At 40.4% G+C, this 17,223-nt stretch overlaps 1 protein-coding gene across 1 annotated transcript in view; it reads left to right on the forward strand.

The window, feature by feature from the left end:
* LOC134611585 (uncharacterized) overlaps positions 1-10,909 on the forward strand; it is a 41,344-nt gene extending 30,435 nt beyond the window's left edge. The window contains exon 3 of the mRNA XM_063455594.1: positions 9,384-10,909. Coding sequence (XP_063311664.1) covers positions 9,384-10,857 — 1,474 coding nt within the window. The 3' untranslated portion in view covers positions 10,858-10,909. The remainder of the gene's footprint in view (positions 1-9,383) is intronic.
* The last annotated feature ends 6,314 nt before the right edge of the window (positions 10,910-17,223 follow it).

Here is a 17,223-nt window from a genome sequence, read left to right on the forward strand (position 1 = left end):
CAACACAGCACAGAGTCCAGACAGCAGCTCTACAGCTCAGGTAAGTGTGAGAGGGGGGAAAGGCAGCAGGGACACATGGGGACACAGACACTAGGGGACACATGGGGACACTGAAACACTAGGGGACATTGAGACACTAGGGGACATATGGGGACACTGAGACACTAGGGGACACAGACCCTAGGGGACACATGGGGACACAGACACTAGGGGACACTGAGACACTAGGACACATGGGGACACAGACACTGGGAGACCTGGGAACACTGAGACACTTGGGGACACTGGAAAACATGGGGACACTGAGACACTAGCGGACACTGAGACACTATGGGACATATGGGGACACTGAGACACTAGAGGACACAGACACTAGGGGACACATGGGGGCACAGACACTAGGGGACACTGAGACACTAGGACACATGGGGACACAGACACTGGGAGACCTGGGAACACTGAGACACTTGGGGACACTGGAAAACATGGGGACATTGAGACACATGGAGACACTGGGACACATGGGGATGCTGAGACACATGGGGATGCTGTGAGACATAGGGACATTGGGAGACACTATGTCCTCATGTCTCCCAGTGTCCCCATGTCCCCCAGACTGTGTCCCTAGTGTCCCCAAGTCTCCCAGTGTCTGTATCCCATGTCTCTCAGTGTGCCTAGTGTCCCCATGTGTCCCTATATGACCCAGTGTCCCCAGTGTCTATGTCCACAACTGTCCCCATGTCTCCCAGTGTCCCCAAATGTTGGTCTCCCAGCCAGTGTCTCCTAGTCTCCCAGTGTCTGTGTTCCCATGTCTCTGTGTCCCTAGTGTCTTAGTGTCCCCAGATGTTTCAGTGTCCCCATGCCTCCCAGTGTCTGTGTTCCTAGTGTCTCAATGTGCCTAGTGTCCCCATGTCTCCCAGTGTCCCTATATGTCCCAGTGTCCCCATGTCTATGTCCACAACTGCCCCCATGTCTCCCAGTGTCCCCAAGTGTATGTCTCCCAGCCAGTGTCCCCCAGTCTCCCAGTGTCTGTGTTCCCATGTCTCTGTGTCCCTAGTGTCTTAGTGTCCCTAGTGTATCAGTGTCCCCATTTCTCCCAGTTTCCCTAAATGTCTGTGTCCCCATGTCTCAGTGTCCCCATGTCTCACTGTGTTCCCAGTATCCTAGTGACATGGGGACACACTAGGACATTAGGACACTGGGAGAAATGGGGACACTGAGACACTGGGAGACTAGGGGACTGGGCGACATGGGGACACTGAGACACTGGGTGACTTGCGAGACTGAGACACTGGGAGACAGGGAGACAGTGGGAGCAATCCATCTATACAGCAGAATCAAACTGAGTAGTTTGTTGGTGATTTTACAGAATTTTCTCTGATGTCACTCCTTGTGATTTGCATCATGTGATGTCACACATAACTAATTAATTATACAAATGATTAAGGCTGGTATTTTTTCAAAGAAAGGTGGCAACCTTAACTACTCTTCACATACTCTTGCTTAAATGAGCACTATAGGGTCAGGAACACAATCATGTATTTCTGACCCTATTATGTTAAAACCACCACCCTGGCCCCTTCTTGCCTCCCTAAATATAGCAAAATATTACTTGTATTCAAGTCTGCAGCTGCTGGCTCTGCCTCTGAACTGACTGTCTGCTGACATCATCAGAAGTGGTGGTCTGAGCAAATTACAATACTTCCCCATAGGATTGGCTGAGACTGTCAACTAGGCAGATCAGGGGCAGAGCCAGCACAAGGCCAGTGGAGTTATTTTCTCTGAAAAGACAGTGTTTACTGCAAAAAGCTTGAATGGAATGATTCTACTTACCAGAACAAATACAATAAGCTGTAGTTGTTCTGGTGACTATAGTGTCCCTTTAAGTTTGGAAGCTTAAGAGGGATGTATGGGAACAAAACTTGTGTGGACTGGCTGACCATAAAATTAGTTTAGGTAATGCAGACGTTGGTCTCTCTAACAATGTGGCATGTCCCCTTTCTTCTATACTCACTACATACACCTTTTCTCTGTCTCAGACAATATACCTGGAACTTCTGCCTGCTAGTAAGAAGGTAAGGAGACAAGTGGACCAGCGAGTGCTAGGGTACAGTCCTTAGAAAGCATGGAGTGAGTGCATCATTAGACGCATTTATGTCAAGCTCAGGGTGCTGCCTGCATAGTATGCCCTTAGTTGGACAGCCTGCAGGATTGGCAGGCAGCCTGACATGCATTCATGCCAGGCTGACCTTCCAATTCTTTGGACAAACATGCCCCCTTTTTGGGCATGTTCACCCCCTTTTGGCGGGTCTGGTAACGTGATTCGCGCCAGTGGCACACCCTTTTACCCCACCCATTGACTTCCTGCTTCACTGGACACTGCTGTTAGGGGTTATGGATTTACTTGAAAGATGAAAGCATAAATTAGAGAGAGATTAGCATAGAGTATGTGTCTTCTTATAGCTGCATCCTATAAGTTTCCCTCCAGCACCATCTCCATCAGATACATGACGCTTGGGAGGTATGACTGTTTTAGTGTTTTTGGTCGATAAGATTCCGTAATTAGGCCCATCATAATTGTCAGCACCAGGCCCACTGTGCTGTTAATCCGGCCCTGGTCCTGTATATTTAAATTTTGGAGAAATTGTAGGGTTAACGCACCTCTTGTGGCTGTCTTGACAGCCATTAGGGGCACATCCTCCTGCAGTGACCTAAAACTCGGTCACGTGACTGCAACCCCCAAAGGAAATTATTGATTCAATGCTTTCCTATGGGGAAATTTAAACAAGTGCGGTGCTTGCCGCACATGCATTTCGGGTCCCCAATGAGGAACATTAGACTGGACCTCAGCAGAGTAGGCCTTGACTCCTATAAATGCAACATATTTAAACATATAAACTTATGGACAGGAACACTAAAGCATTTGGAATAAAGGTTCTAATTACATACCCCGATTCAGTCACATTTACCTATCTAACCAAATACACAATCCTATACACCTATCATGTCATATACAACTATTCGATCACATATTCCTACCCATCTACATTAAAATATCTGAGGACATGTCCCATTTTGATTGTGAAATTTACCAATATATCATAATTTTTAAAAAAAAGGTATTTTTTTTCAGCCGGCTATTATGACCTCCATTTTTCTGTTTCTCCATTAATTCCTGGTTTCGTGAATCAACCAACTAATCACATACTGCAAGTCAGTCACATTCACACAGCCAGTCTCTTAATCCCATCATATCTCATCCATTCTGTCACCATAATATCTGACACGTCACCAAAGAAAAAACCCAAACAAGTGCCTTTCTCAAGGAAAAGCCAGGCTCTGGTAGGCTATTTGCTAACTATGTTGCTGTATGTATATTTGTGTAGTCTTATCACTTTTGTTTGTCCTTTTTTATGTTTTTATTTTTCTGAACTATTCAAATTTGTACTAGTTTTTTTTTGTGGTGTGCATCCTGTGCTTAGCACAGACGCACATTACCCACACAAACAGAGATATGTTATTGGGCAGAAGATTAATTGGACTAAATAGTTGTTTGCAAATTACTTACCATAATGCTTAGCCTAGCTAAAGGCTGACTTAGCTGAGACAAGGCAGTTTGACTGCTTACCGGGAAAGGGCACCAGGGAACTCCTGCCACCATAACCACTACAGCGGGCCTTAGTGTTGAAAATTCATGCATGCAGAAAAGAGAAATTGTAAGATTTTTTTTTTTTAAATTGTTGTGTGATGTAAGCAGTATGTCTATTATCAGAATATCCAAAAAAAAAAAAAAAATGAATCTCAGGTTTCCTCTAGTAGTCACTGACGTTTTGTTTTTTTGGCTAAAATCCTCGCACTGTCCTAGCGAAAGGTTACAGGTAGGTATGGGATGGGTGAATAAAATATGTTATATAGTATATACTCTATTGTAAAGAAGCATGGGACCAGAGCATCATTGTCTTCACAATTACGAAGGAAAAAAGAGGGAAGGGAATAAATGATTGAACAGCCACAAAAAGTCTGGGTTGGGTTGAAAGGTAAAGGCTTCAGACCAGAGATCTGCAGCTTTTGTAAGCTTTTTTTAGATAACGCCCAATGAAGAAAAAAACGCACAATTGAATGCATGCATGTTTTCATTTGGGTATATATACTAAATAGTGATTATATGTATATATATATATATATATATATATATATATATATATATTTGGATGGGGGGGGGGGTGGTTGGGTAGTGGAGTGTTGCATTTATTGAACATTAACGGAAACGCCACTGTCCAAATAAGAAAAATAAAATACAAATAAGAAGTCTTTGCAAGGCATGTTCACTGAGCAATCGCCTGCCTCTTGAATTTAGCACCACTGTGCTAAACAACCATCTATCATAAATAACTGTCTAAGGGAAACCACGACAGGGCAATGAGCTAAGAAATAAGTGAGTTTAAATAACCCTCTTGCAGATCCAATTGGCTGTACCAAGCCCTTGACCATGTAACTTTCCAAATCACCATAAAACCTGTACTTGAGGGGTACTGTTGTACTCGTGAGACATTACTCTACACAAATATGATTGTTTCAGAGCAGTAAATTCTATTATACTGATAATTTCATCTGTGAAATGGCAGTTTATGTGTGAAAAATAAAAATAAAATTTATAAATGCTACAGAGGCCCAGCAAACCAATCTGTTTCAAAGGGCAAACATGGAAAAGGGGAAAGCCATACATTTGACCCCTGTAAGTTTGCAAAAACCCATAAAACCTGTACATTGGGGGTACTGTTGCACTCAGAAGATGTTGCTGAACACATATTGGAGTGTTCTTTGTCAGTAACACATAACCGGAACTGAGAATCCATGCCTACAGTACAATGTCCGAGGAAAAATAACACAAAAAAATTATTACCCAAAAGTTTGACAAAGACTGGTTAGTGCATGGAAAGTGTTAAAATACCACTAGTTGAAATACTTGGATGTCTACTTTTCAAAAATATATGGTTTGATGGGGGTAAATTACATTGGCCGGCATCACAAATGTCCCAAATAGGACATGAGTGCATGATGACCAGTTGTGAAAATTCCAAGTTGGAAAACTGGAATGCGCACCCTCCAAATAAGGTCTTTTAGCCCCCAGAGAACCCGACACACATGTACATGGGTGGTATCACTGTACTCAGGAGATGTTGCTGAACACATATTGGGGTGTTCTTTGGCAGTAACCCTTAAAGTTCTCAGTACATGTATTCTTAAATTGCTATGTGTGTCAAAAAAATCACCAATTATTATTATATTTTTAAATTTGGCATAGATTGGTGGTAAAATGGTTGCATGAAAACAGCATGAAAAGAGTCAGAATACCCCAAGTTTAATACCTTACGTTGTCTTCTTTAAAAAAATATATACATGTGAAGGGTTATTCAGGGATTCCTGGCAGATATCAGTGTTACAATGTAATGTGCTAATTTTGAAAAAAGAAATGGTTTGGAAATCGAAAGTGCTACTTGTACTTATTGCCCTATAACTTGCAAAAACAAAGCTAAGAACATGTCAACATTGGGTATTTCTAAACTCAGGACAAAATTTAGAAGCTATTTATCATGGGTGTTTTGGGCGGTTGTAGATGCGTAACAGATTTTTATGGTACATTATATGATATAGTAAAATTAATGGTATCTTTAGAAAGACCATTTAACCCCTTAAGACCGCAGCCAAATGTACAAGTTGTGATCCAAAAAAAACTTAAACAAAACCTGGCATTTGCGCTATATGTCTGTCCAACCGTAATTCACCTCTTTCATATTAAATGCACCCACACTTATTATATATCATTTTATTCAGGGGAAACAGGGCTTTCGTTTAACATCAAATATTTAGGTATGGAACATAATTTAATATGAAAAAAATATAAAAAAATGGGAGAAAATAAGAATTTTTTAAAATTGTTTTAGTTCTACGTGACATTTTAACTGTGAATGTCAAAATACTGTTTGCTTTTACTGCAATACAATACACATACTTGTATTCAGCGATGTCTCACGTGTAAAACAGTACCCCCTATGTACAGGTTTTATGGTGTTTTGGGAAGTTACAGGGTCAAATATAGCGTGTTACATATTTCAGTTTTTTCACATTCAAATTCGCCAGATTGGTTACGTTGCCTTTGAGACCATATGGTAGCCCAGGAATAAGAATTACCCCCATGATGGCATACCATTTGCAAAAGTAGACAACCCAAGGTATTGCAAATGGAGTATGTCCAGTCTTTTTTAGTAGCCACTTGGTCACAAACACTGGCCAAAGTTAGTGTTAATATTTGAAAATGCAAAAAACTAATTTGAACGCAAATTTTGGCCAGTGTTTGTGACTAAGTGGCTACTAAAAAAACCTGAACATACCCTATTTGCAATACCCTGGGTTGTCTACTATTGCAAATGGTATGCCATCATGGGGATAATTTTCATTCCTGGGCTACCATACGGTCTCAAAGGCAACCTGGCGAATTTTAATGTGAAAAAAATGGAACGCAAACCTTATATTTGTTTCTGTAACTTTTGAAAACACCATAAAACCTGTACATGAGGGGTACTGTTATACTCAGGAGACTTCGCTGAACACAAATATTAGTGTTTCAAAACAGTAAAACGTATCACAACAATTATATCGTCAGTGTAAGTGCCATTTGTGTGTGAAAAATGCAAAAAATTTCACTGTCACTGACGATATCGTTGTTGTAATATATTTTACTGTTTTGAAACACTAATATTTGTGTTCAGCGAAGTCTTCCGAGTAAAACAGTACCCCCCATGTACAGGTTTTATGGTGTCTTGGAAAGTTACAGGGTTAAATATAGTGCTAGAAAATTTTATTCCCTGAACTTTCGGCCTGGATTGTCAGGCAGGTCCTGCAAATTGTAATTAATAAAATGACCTAATTATGTAAAATTATTACATAAATATATACGTAGAATTATTATATATATGTGTGTATATATATATATATATATATATGTGTGTGTGTATATATATATATATATATATATATATATATGTAAATAATTTGTTTTATTATTTTTATTTATATATAGGTATATATATAGTGATATATACGTATATACTTATGTATATAGATATATATATTATTTCGTTCTACATGTATTTTGATATCAATATATATATATTAATTTTAAAATACAGTTAGAATGAAATTACGCATGTTTATATATTTTTTATCTATTTATTTTTTATTATTTTGTAATTTTATTTTTTTAACGTATTTATATATTTATTTATTTTTTATTATATATAAATATATATATAATGAAAATTATATATATATTTAATCAATATCATTGTACGTGTATTTTGATATTAATATATATATATATATAATTATGTATATATTAATATTAAATACACGTAGACAGTGTATGTATACTTATGTGTATATGTGTATATATATATATATATATATATAAACTGCAAATATCCCGCACTCAATGTACCGGTCTTGTGCTTGCCTCGGTGCTGCCTCAGCCTTCAATATATACAGATGAAAAGAGTGCACTCGAAAGGTCTTCTTAAAGATATAAACAATTTATTGTGCCAAACTTCAAAGACATACAAGTCGACGTTTCAGTCCTCGTGGGACTTTTTTCAAGACAATGAAAGGCGGAAAAAAAGTGATTTTAAATATACCTTGCAGGTGATTTGATTGGAGAGTAAGTTATATGAAAGAGAGGCTGTGCAAACGTGAAAGTGATTACTCAACTTTGAAATAGGGATTAACCCCTTGAGTGCCTAGTAGAAAGGCCTGTAAGTGAGTGTGGTTACGGCCAAGTGTCTAATAATCTGCACTCGCAGACATATTAAAATTCAAGGATAAGAAATATCGAAGCCACCTTAGTATGACAAAGTATTTAAGAATCTATTTGAATATTTAAGCAAATTTGTTAAACTAAGTTAAACAATACTATACGATTGCTACATTTTTAAACAATAGCATAAGATGGCTGCGTTTTAAATTGGAATTCCAAGTGCCAAGTGGTTGCAGACCTAATTATAGATACATTGTAGAAAAAACTTCAAAGTATATTTGTATAACCCTAGGGATACTATGTATATACTTAATTGTGTTACAAATTAACGGCCATACAGTCTATGGAGTATAACAGGAACATCCATAAGCTAACATACCTAGCTAAGTAAGAGTTAAGGTGGCTTCGATATTTCTTATCCTTGAATTTTAATATGTCTGCGAGTGCAGATTATTAGACACTTGGCCGTAACCACACTCACTTACAGGCCTTTCTACTAGGCACTCAAGGGGTTAATCCCTATTTCAAAGTTGAGTAATCACTTTCACGTTTGCACAGCCTCTCTTTCATATAACTTACTCTCCAATCAAATCACCTGCAAGGTATATTTAAATCACTTTTTTTCCGCCTTTCATTGTCTTGAAAAAAGTCCCACGAGGACTGAAACGTCGACTTGTATGTCTTTGAAGTTTGGCACAATAAATTGTTTATATCTTTAAGAAGACCTTTCGAGTGCACTCTTTTCATCTGTATATATATATATATATATATATATATATATATATATATATATATATACTTAGATCATATATATAATAAATATATATATGATCTAAGTACATATAATCTTATTTTTACACTGTTTTAACATTTTTTTTATTTTTTTCAGACAGCAGGGGGAGTACCTGTCATTACAGGCACTCCCCCTGCTGGCATTCACATGGACGGCTATGCCGTCCATGTGATCGCGGGGTCCTCGCAAGGACCTCGCGATCACATGGCCCTGGGGGGCCGAAGAGGACAGAGGGGGACTCCCTGGGCTCCCAGGTAAGTCCCCCATACCGCGATCGCCGGCGTGGGATCGCCGGCGACCGGGTAAGTACCGGGTAAGTACAAAGTGTTTTAACTCTTAAATGGCAAGAATTGAGCAGTGAAACATCAGAGTCATGATCTATACAACAAAACTGCTTCATTAAGCTAAAGTTGTTTTGGTGACTCTAAAGTCCTTTTAACCCCTTAGTGACCGGATCGCTTTTCAATTTTCTTACCGTTAAGGACCAGGGCTGTTTTTAAATTTCTGAGGAGTTTGTGTTTAGCTGTAATTTTCCTCTTACTCAATTACTGTACCCACACATATTATATACCGTTTTTCTCGCCATTAACCCCTTAAGACCGCAGGACGTTCTATGCCGTCCTTATTTTGGTGGCTCTAACGCCGCAGGACGGCATAGAACTATTGTACTTACTACAATTAATATTTTATTGAAATATAAAAATATGTGTATATATGAATGCAATTAATATTTTGTACTTGTGTAAGTGCTAAACATTTGTTTCTTATAAACATTTGCAGTTATTCTCCAGAAGATTTCACAATACATACAACATCGCAATCCCACAAGTCAGACCACTTCACCAACAGTAACCTAAAATTAGATCGTGAAACTTACTTCTGTGATGAAGAATTTAAAAATGAAAAAAATGAGGCGGCAAAAGTCATCCAGACAATGTGGCGTAGTTATAGGACAAGGAGACGGGGATCCCAGAAATATGAAGCAACTCTTGTCATTAAAACTAACTGGAAACCCGACATTACACCGAAAACCGAAGTCATTCAAAACCAGGCAGCTACTATTATACAAGCTAGCTATAAGGGCTATAAAACCAGAAAAATTATCAAAAGGACAGAGCCTAGTGAACATACTACTGTACAGACAACACAATTAAACCAATCTGCCATTGTTATTCAATCCCATTATAGAGGTTACAGGACCCGCCAATCTTTACAGATTAAAAAAACATCACATTTAGAACAATCCAACAAAAACGAGGATTTTACCAGAAGACATGCTCAAACACCTTCCGATTCTGTATCTACTAGTGACAATTCAAGCTCTAGAGAAATATCCCCTCAGTGTTCAATGATAGCTGTTTCCTGCGAGTCTACTAAAACTGGCCACTCACACGGTAAACACTTCCAGATAATCCATTCTGGAAATAAATGCATATCACCTGGTGGGGGGCGTGGCATTAATGAGTTCCCATCATCTGTGTTGTCTAATTCCCAAATACACAATACCAAACTTTGCATTAATTCTGAGAAAACTCAAGATTATGTGCTTGAAACAACAGGAGTTGAGAGTGTCCATGCGTGTACACCTGATGAAGCATCTTATTCTAGAGAAGACACTGAAACAGATCAATACTACAAAATGAAATTATTTCTTGATGACCAAAATGTTCACAGACCTGTATATAAAGTACCCATTTTACTATTTGATCTAAAATCAGACAATCTAGAAAATGAGTGCTTGTGCGGTTTTGACATTTCTCCAGAAAAACTCAGAGAGAAGGTTAAGGTCATATCTAAAAAGCAAAGACATCTTTTTTGCCCAAGGTGCCATGTCTGCGTATACTGTGGATGTAAGAGTTGTGTAAAAGAAAAACAAAGCAACTGTGGAACATGTTATCATTTCACCAAACATTCAGACCATGAGCCTCACCATGATTGTACCTGTACAAACAATATCTATAAGCATAATACATTGAGCCAAAGTATACCTGTGAAGAAGGAACTTATGAGATCTTGTCCGGAATCTGTTAATGATGAGATAATATTCAAGACTCGACAATTATGTGCAGCCACAGCAATCCAATCACACTGGAGGGGTTTCCAAGTAAGGCAAACATTAAAGCGCCATCATAACGCAGCTCTCAAAATCCAATCCAGCTTCAGGGGCTATAAGACTAGGCAGAACTTGACAACAGCCAAAGTGTGTTATAATGATGACAATATGAAAGAAAAGATCAACAGGTACAACTGGTAGATGGTCCAAAATTCTAAACTGTGCCCTGAGTATCTTACCAGCAATTGTTGAATAAGGCGAAGAGATCATAAATAAATTGAAGGCAAGTCAAAAAAATGGACACTGCTTCTTTATTTAGCAAATGGTCATGAGTTATTTGGGTGAGAGTTATACTCTGTTATACTTCAGTCATAAATGAAAAAGGATGAAAATATCCTGAAGTGCCAGAGCAAGATTAAGGTTGTCCAGGGCAGGGTGCCATATTGACCCCTCCTATATCTCTGGTGTGGATGAAGCATAGAGCTGTTTGTTTGGGGAGGCTGAGTGTTTCTATGTATGCTGGGTTAGTGTTGTGTTTGTGTAAGTAAGTTTGAGTGTGACTGAGTGTTGTGTGTAGTGTATCATTGTGTGTGTTTTGTCCACCTTCTGCTTATTATTCACTGGTGGAAGGTGAACTGGACCAATTTCGGGTGCAGGAAATTCTAGCAGCTCCCTCACGGTGTTCAGGTAATGACTCAGAGCACCGGAAGACCACTATGATTCTCTTAAAGTGATCTGCACCTGATAGAAGTAGATACCACAAGGCTTGCTCAGCAAAGTGAAGGGGTACAGGGCAAATCAAGGATATCTATTTATCTTCTAGGAGAGCCCTTAAAAGCCAAGTCTAAACCAGGTTTCACAAACCCCTTTCCGATGACCTACCTAGACTACAGCCTAATAAATATTCTGACTTTTTTTTAGTTCACAGTTTAAAGGGGCATGCTTGTATGTGGAAGTGTTAATTTATAAAAAGATTAGTTGGCAACATTTGATCAAATGCGTGATAAATATGACTGCACATCAGCTCCAAATTCTGCTGAGAGAACCAACATGAAACTGGGAACCCGCTTCTTCCATATTAATACACCGTAATCTCTTATTATATTCCTCCGTTGAGGCCAATTAAGTGTTGGCTATTTGCCCTTGATTGCCCCCAACCCAGTCAAGATTTATTGGATGTTGTGTTCAGCAACTTAAAGTAATTAATATTAATGAAAAAACATGTTAGTTTTCTATAGCTGATTGCTAGAGAAAGAATAATTATTGGTTAGTTTTCAGCTGGGAATCAGCACAAATTGGAGAAAAAATACTTTACAGACTTCATAGCATTGAATGCATTATCATACATAGGAGCATCTACTGAAACAAGATGTACAAAGTGATTTCTACAATTCAGTGTTACTCTTAATTGAACATTCTTTTGTCACATCCAAATTGCATGCAAGCCACTCTTCAAGAATAGGTACACCTTTCAGGTTTCTCCATTTATTACACTGCTGAGTTGGCATGTTGGTGATATGTTTTATTTGTGTTAAATCATGGTGGTTTGGGAGCAATTAAAGGACCATAATATAAGTATTCTGGTCCTTCATGAGTCTCAGGTTCACAGTGATGATTACATTTGTAAAACTGATATAACGAAAGGAATTATATACAATAAAAAGCAATACTCTATGAATGTATCTGGTCTAGGTCAGGACCAGTCATTGTCATTTGTGGTTTTTTTTTTCCCATCACTCAGTCACTTATCCCTGTGTTAATTTGCATACCCATAAGCCAATAATATGGCTCTATATTATCCTTAGCTTTATTTGTGTCAGCAGCAAAAATATGTTGTATCAAGGCTTATGAAAATATGGTTTAAATGCTATATGTTATATAAAATAAAATGTGTTCTATGAAACAAATTTCTTTGAACCAGGACTGTTTGGAAGTGTATAAGGATTCTTGAACTAGAATATAGTAGGCCCTTAAAGTGATAAAAACCAACAACAAAAGTGAAGAAAGTAACCAGAAAAGAGGCTAAAACTTTAATTTTAATACCACATCATTAAAAAGGGTTTGGGGGCTTAACTCTCACAACAAGTATAAATACTTCTCACTTAGTGGGGAAATAATATCAATAGAGAACTCACAATCATGCAACCTTAAAGGAAGACTAAAGCATTAGGAATGCAAATGTGTTTTCCTAAAGCTTTAGTGTTTCCGTCTCTAGGTCTGGTGGTCCCCATTGCTGTTTAGCATAAAAAGGTTTAAAAATTGATTACCTTTATCCAGTGCCAAGGCTCCTCGGTGCTGCTTACCGCTCCTATTCCTGCAGCGTCATTGAGAAGGCATGGCCTGCTCCAGAGTCGTTCTAATCCAATGCTCCTCGTAGAGGAGTTTTGTCGTATCTAAAGTGCATGCATTGCGAGTGCCGCATGTATAGTCTCATTGGAACCGAGAAAAATGAGCTTGTTGCTATGCCATCCATTTTTGATGAGAAGGAAGAGGAAGTTCCCTGCATCCAAGCCTATCACATGCCATATCACGAGCCCTAGATGTCCTCTTTACAATACAGCAGGGATTGATTGAGTATGCATAGTTGCCAACATTTGATAACACATTCCAGGGACACTTTGCAGCACAACTATCAATTACTACCTTGAAAGTTTACCACACCCACTGCCACAAAGCTCTGCACACTCTGGCCAACCCACATAATTAATCTCCACCTACTTATCATATTGCAGATAACATGGTCTACTCAATAAAAAGGTGAATTATAGGGAATTGAGATGGTAATTTTAAACTTAAGGCCAAAGTAGCTGAGTTTAAAAAAAAAAAAAATTAAATTATAAATGTGGTGCTAGATACCTGACTAAAATGTACCTCAAAAAATATTTACAGGATTATTCACTAAAATGAAAATTCCAAGTGAACTCTAAGTAAAATTTTAATTTAAGGTCAAAATAGTTGAACTGGAAACATTCCCTAATTCAGCTATGCTTTCAGTTCGATTACTCTGGCTTAAATCTAAAATTCACTTTGGCTTTTCACTTTAGTGAATAACCCTATTAGGTTTGCAAATAAAGCTTCCACACAGAAATTGGATTTCAGCAATGTTTGCATGCCTTAAGTATTACGAATGAGCCACTTGGCAGGCCGTGTTTGCTCTCTTGTTGTTTGCAGAGTTCCGAGCTATCACTAATTACATTTCAGTCACAGGCAGAGTAACCATTCAGAGGTAAGAACAGTGCAGACTGTTGGCATGCAACCACTATGTGAATGCTGACCAACAACTTCAGCTGGGATGTCAACATTCACCGAGGTATGCATTAAAAAAACTCCACTGTCAATCAAGGATATTTTAACAGGGTTATTAAGTAATGTCCATTGAGATGGCAAAATCCAGACTTTGTTCACACTATTTAACTATATATTTAATTAATTTGGACCCAAATTCTAGCCTGAGTCTATGTTGCCTTCAGTCTATGTTGTAAAAAAAGAATAAAGTCCATCAAGTTCAACATTGAAACCCATCCTTTATGATATCGATCCAACAGAAGGCAAATAAAACTAAGCAATTTCCTATTGTGCCACAAAAAGGAGAAAATTCATTCTTAACTCCATAATGGCAATCACATTTCTCCTTGGATCAACAACCTGTTCACGTATAGATCAATTTTATTACATTACAGGAGGCTTGATATTTTGCATGACTTTCTTTACTCATGCTTCCAGCAGCACAAGTCAATCATCAAACTTTAAACCAATCATAACAGTCTGCATAACCATATATAAAGCCTTGTATGTCACATGACTTCCTCTTTCTTTGCTGCTTCCAGCCAAGACACAGGTCAGAGTATTAGCTCTCTACTATTTTTCGATTTATGCAATGCTATTTATCTTGTGGTCCCTTTAAATCATTTGGCCACTATACTGTGAATTTTGCCCCCCTTTTATTCTGCTTTCCCCTTTACCCTTTCCCTCTAAACCTAAAAGAAGTTTATATGCTATTTGTCATTCCGCTGTTCTCCTCTTCTGAGTTCAGTTTTTTCTGTTAATTCTGCCTGTTGGTCTCGCGCGGTTCGCGGCATTTTTACCGCGATCGCGCGGGACCGCCAGGTCTTCTCTTAGTCCCAGGGTACTGAGGGGTGGGTGGGGGGGCACGAGGGGGTGCCATCCGATACCGTCGGTCCGCGATCGCGGACCACGATCGCGGACTGCGCGGCAAATTTGCGCGCGAACGGCGGCCATCTTGGATATCGCGATATCGCGATATCCTCGGTGGCCATCTTGGTTTCGCCAGTTCGTGATTCCCACGAACTGGCACACAATTTATCAACGTTTTTTGCCAGGTTAACAGTGTACTTTATTAAACGGATTAAAACATAATAAAGGATTGTATGTGGGCTCATAGAAGTGGTCACAGTGCTGGGCTGGAAAGACTGCACTGTGGATCTATATGCTGACAAACACTTAGCCAGCAGGATAACTCCCATCAGGCTCAGGCTACAGTACTAAATAAATTGGATGAACACAGGAGTGTCTGATTCAGACATGTGGAAACACTGATGACATAAATCAATAAATATAAGAAATAATAATAAATAAATAAATAAATACAAGTACGCTTTATTGTATGCGGCACCTCCATAGTACAACTGGGGTGATCCTCGCAACTCACAGTGGCAATACCTTCCACAAAGTTACTTACAAGGGTGAACTCATTACAAGCGTACTGAGGTCTTTGATACCTCACATTACCGGGCTCCGTCCCGACCATTACCGGGCTCCGTCCCGACCATTACCGGGCTCCGTCCCGACCATTATCCGGGCTCCGTCCCGACCATTACCGGGCTCCGTCCCGACCAATACCGGGCTCCGTCCCAACATTAACGGCCGTACACCCCGGTCGATAAGAGGCTGAACCCCTCTACAAACCACTAGTCACACCCCTAGTGGCAGTTAAGACAGGATACCTGGGTGAACCCCAGTTGTACGTGGAAGCCACTGTTTAGCCATATACGCACTGACGTATACTCTGTCTCCCCACAGACGGGAAAGAACAAGCAGACATAATGTCGGACACTACCCCACCATCAGCAGTAGACTTCCAGGCAATGATCAATGCCGCAGTGTCAGCATCGGTGGAGAAGGCGCTGGCCAAGATGATAACACAGTCACCGCCGGAGTCGGCGGACACCAGACCTCCATCAAAAAGGGAGGATAAAGATCCGACACAACGTAAGCCGGAGGCAGCGGCGTCCAAACGCCACTGGAAGGGCTCCAGTATGACTCTCCCAAGATACGAGGGAGGAATTCTACATAAGCGGAGCCGCCAGTCAAGACACCTGGATCGCTCCCCTACACAAGACCCCTCATCAGGGGATGAGGGACCATCATCACCTCCGTTTTTGGAAATAATGGACGCATGGAGGGCAGAGAACTCACCCTCGGATGAGGAGGAGGATTGGCAGGACATACCGCAGGAAAGCGGAGAGTTCAGCCAGAGTCAAGAATGGGCAAGCCACTCCGGCAGCAAGGGTTCCCACAAACCAAGCATAGACGAAGACGGGGTGTTCCTGGACGAGACGGGCAACCCCATGTTCGACCCTCGCCAGATACGACACCCCAGATCGTCCGAATGGAACCTGCCGGACCATCTCACCCAATTTATACATTTCTGGCTACGGAAGCCGATGGACAAGGAAGTCCGGGCTAAACTTAAAGCAGAATGCCCGCGCCCCGTACTGCCTGACAAAATTGCCATCACACCGGAGTTTGACACCACAGTAGGGGTGTTTATGTCCCGGTCGGGCAGAGACCCACGGAAGGGAGTTGAAAAGGGCATGAAGTCGGTCCAAGACAAAATGCTAGACATGATAGGCCCGCTGGCGAAGATCCTATACTTCGCTGACCTGGCACTTACTCAGGGGACACCCCTCGAAGCGCACGATATCAGAGAATGGGCGCAGCGAGCGATCTGTCTCCTGGGAAATTCAAACGCCGCCATGTGCGCAGAAAGACGTAAGGCGGCTCTATTGAAGATAGACACCAAACTCTTGGATCTGGGAAAGAAGGAGCTAGGTCCTCGGGCAGACGGGCTACTCTTTGGAGAACCTTTCCTGGCGGAACTAAAGAAGCACGTCGGCCTATTTACTACATTAAATAAGGCCCAATCCTCCATCAGACAGGCCCCAGCCGTCCATACGCAGCTCAACAGTTCTTTCCATCGACAAGAGCCACATTCACACAGGGATCCTTCCGTACCAGAGGCACTCGGAGCAGAGGACGGGGACGATTCAACTCAGGTGATGTCATTCTGGTTTAACTGCTGGCAGGCTGTCCCTTTTTCCACAGGAATGGGAACGCATCTCCACAGACGCATGGATCCTTCAGACCGTACGAGGATATGTGATAGAATTCACCCAGACACCATGCCAGACCAGACGACCACGGCCTATACGGGCGTCCGAGAATCAGATACGCATCATAGACACGGAGATAAGAGCCCTGTTCGCGAAAGTAGCGGTGGAATTCGCCGCAGACGACCAAGGTTACTTCAGCAACATGTTCGTAGTC

This window comes from Pelobates fuscus, chromosome 5 (genome assembly GCF_036172605.1).
Source record: "Pelobates fuscus isolate aPelFus1 chromosome 5, aPelFus1.pri, whole genome shotgun sequence".
NCBI classification, from domain to species: Eukaryota; Metazoa; Chordata; class Amphibia; order Anura; family Pelobatidae; genus Pelobates; species Pelobates fuscus.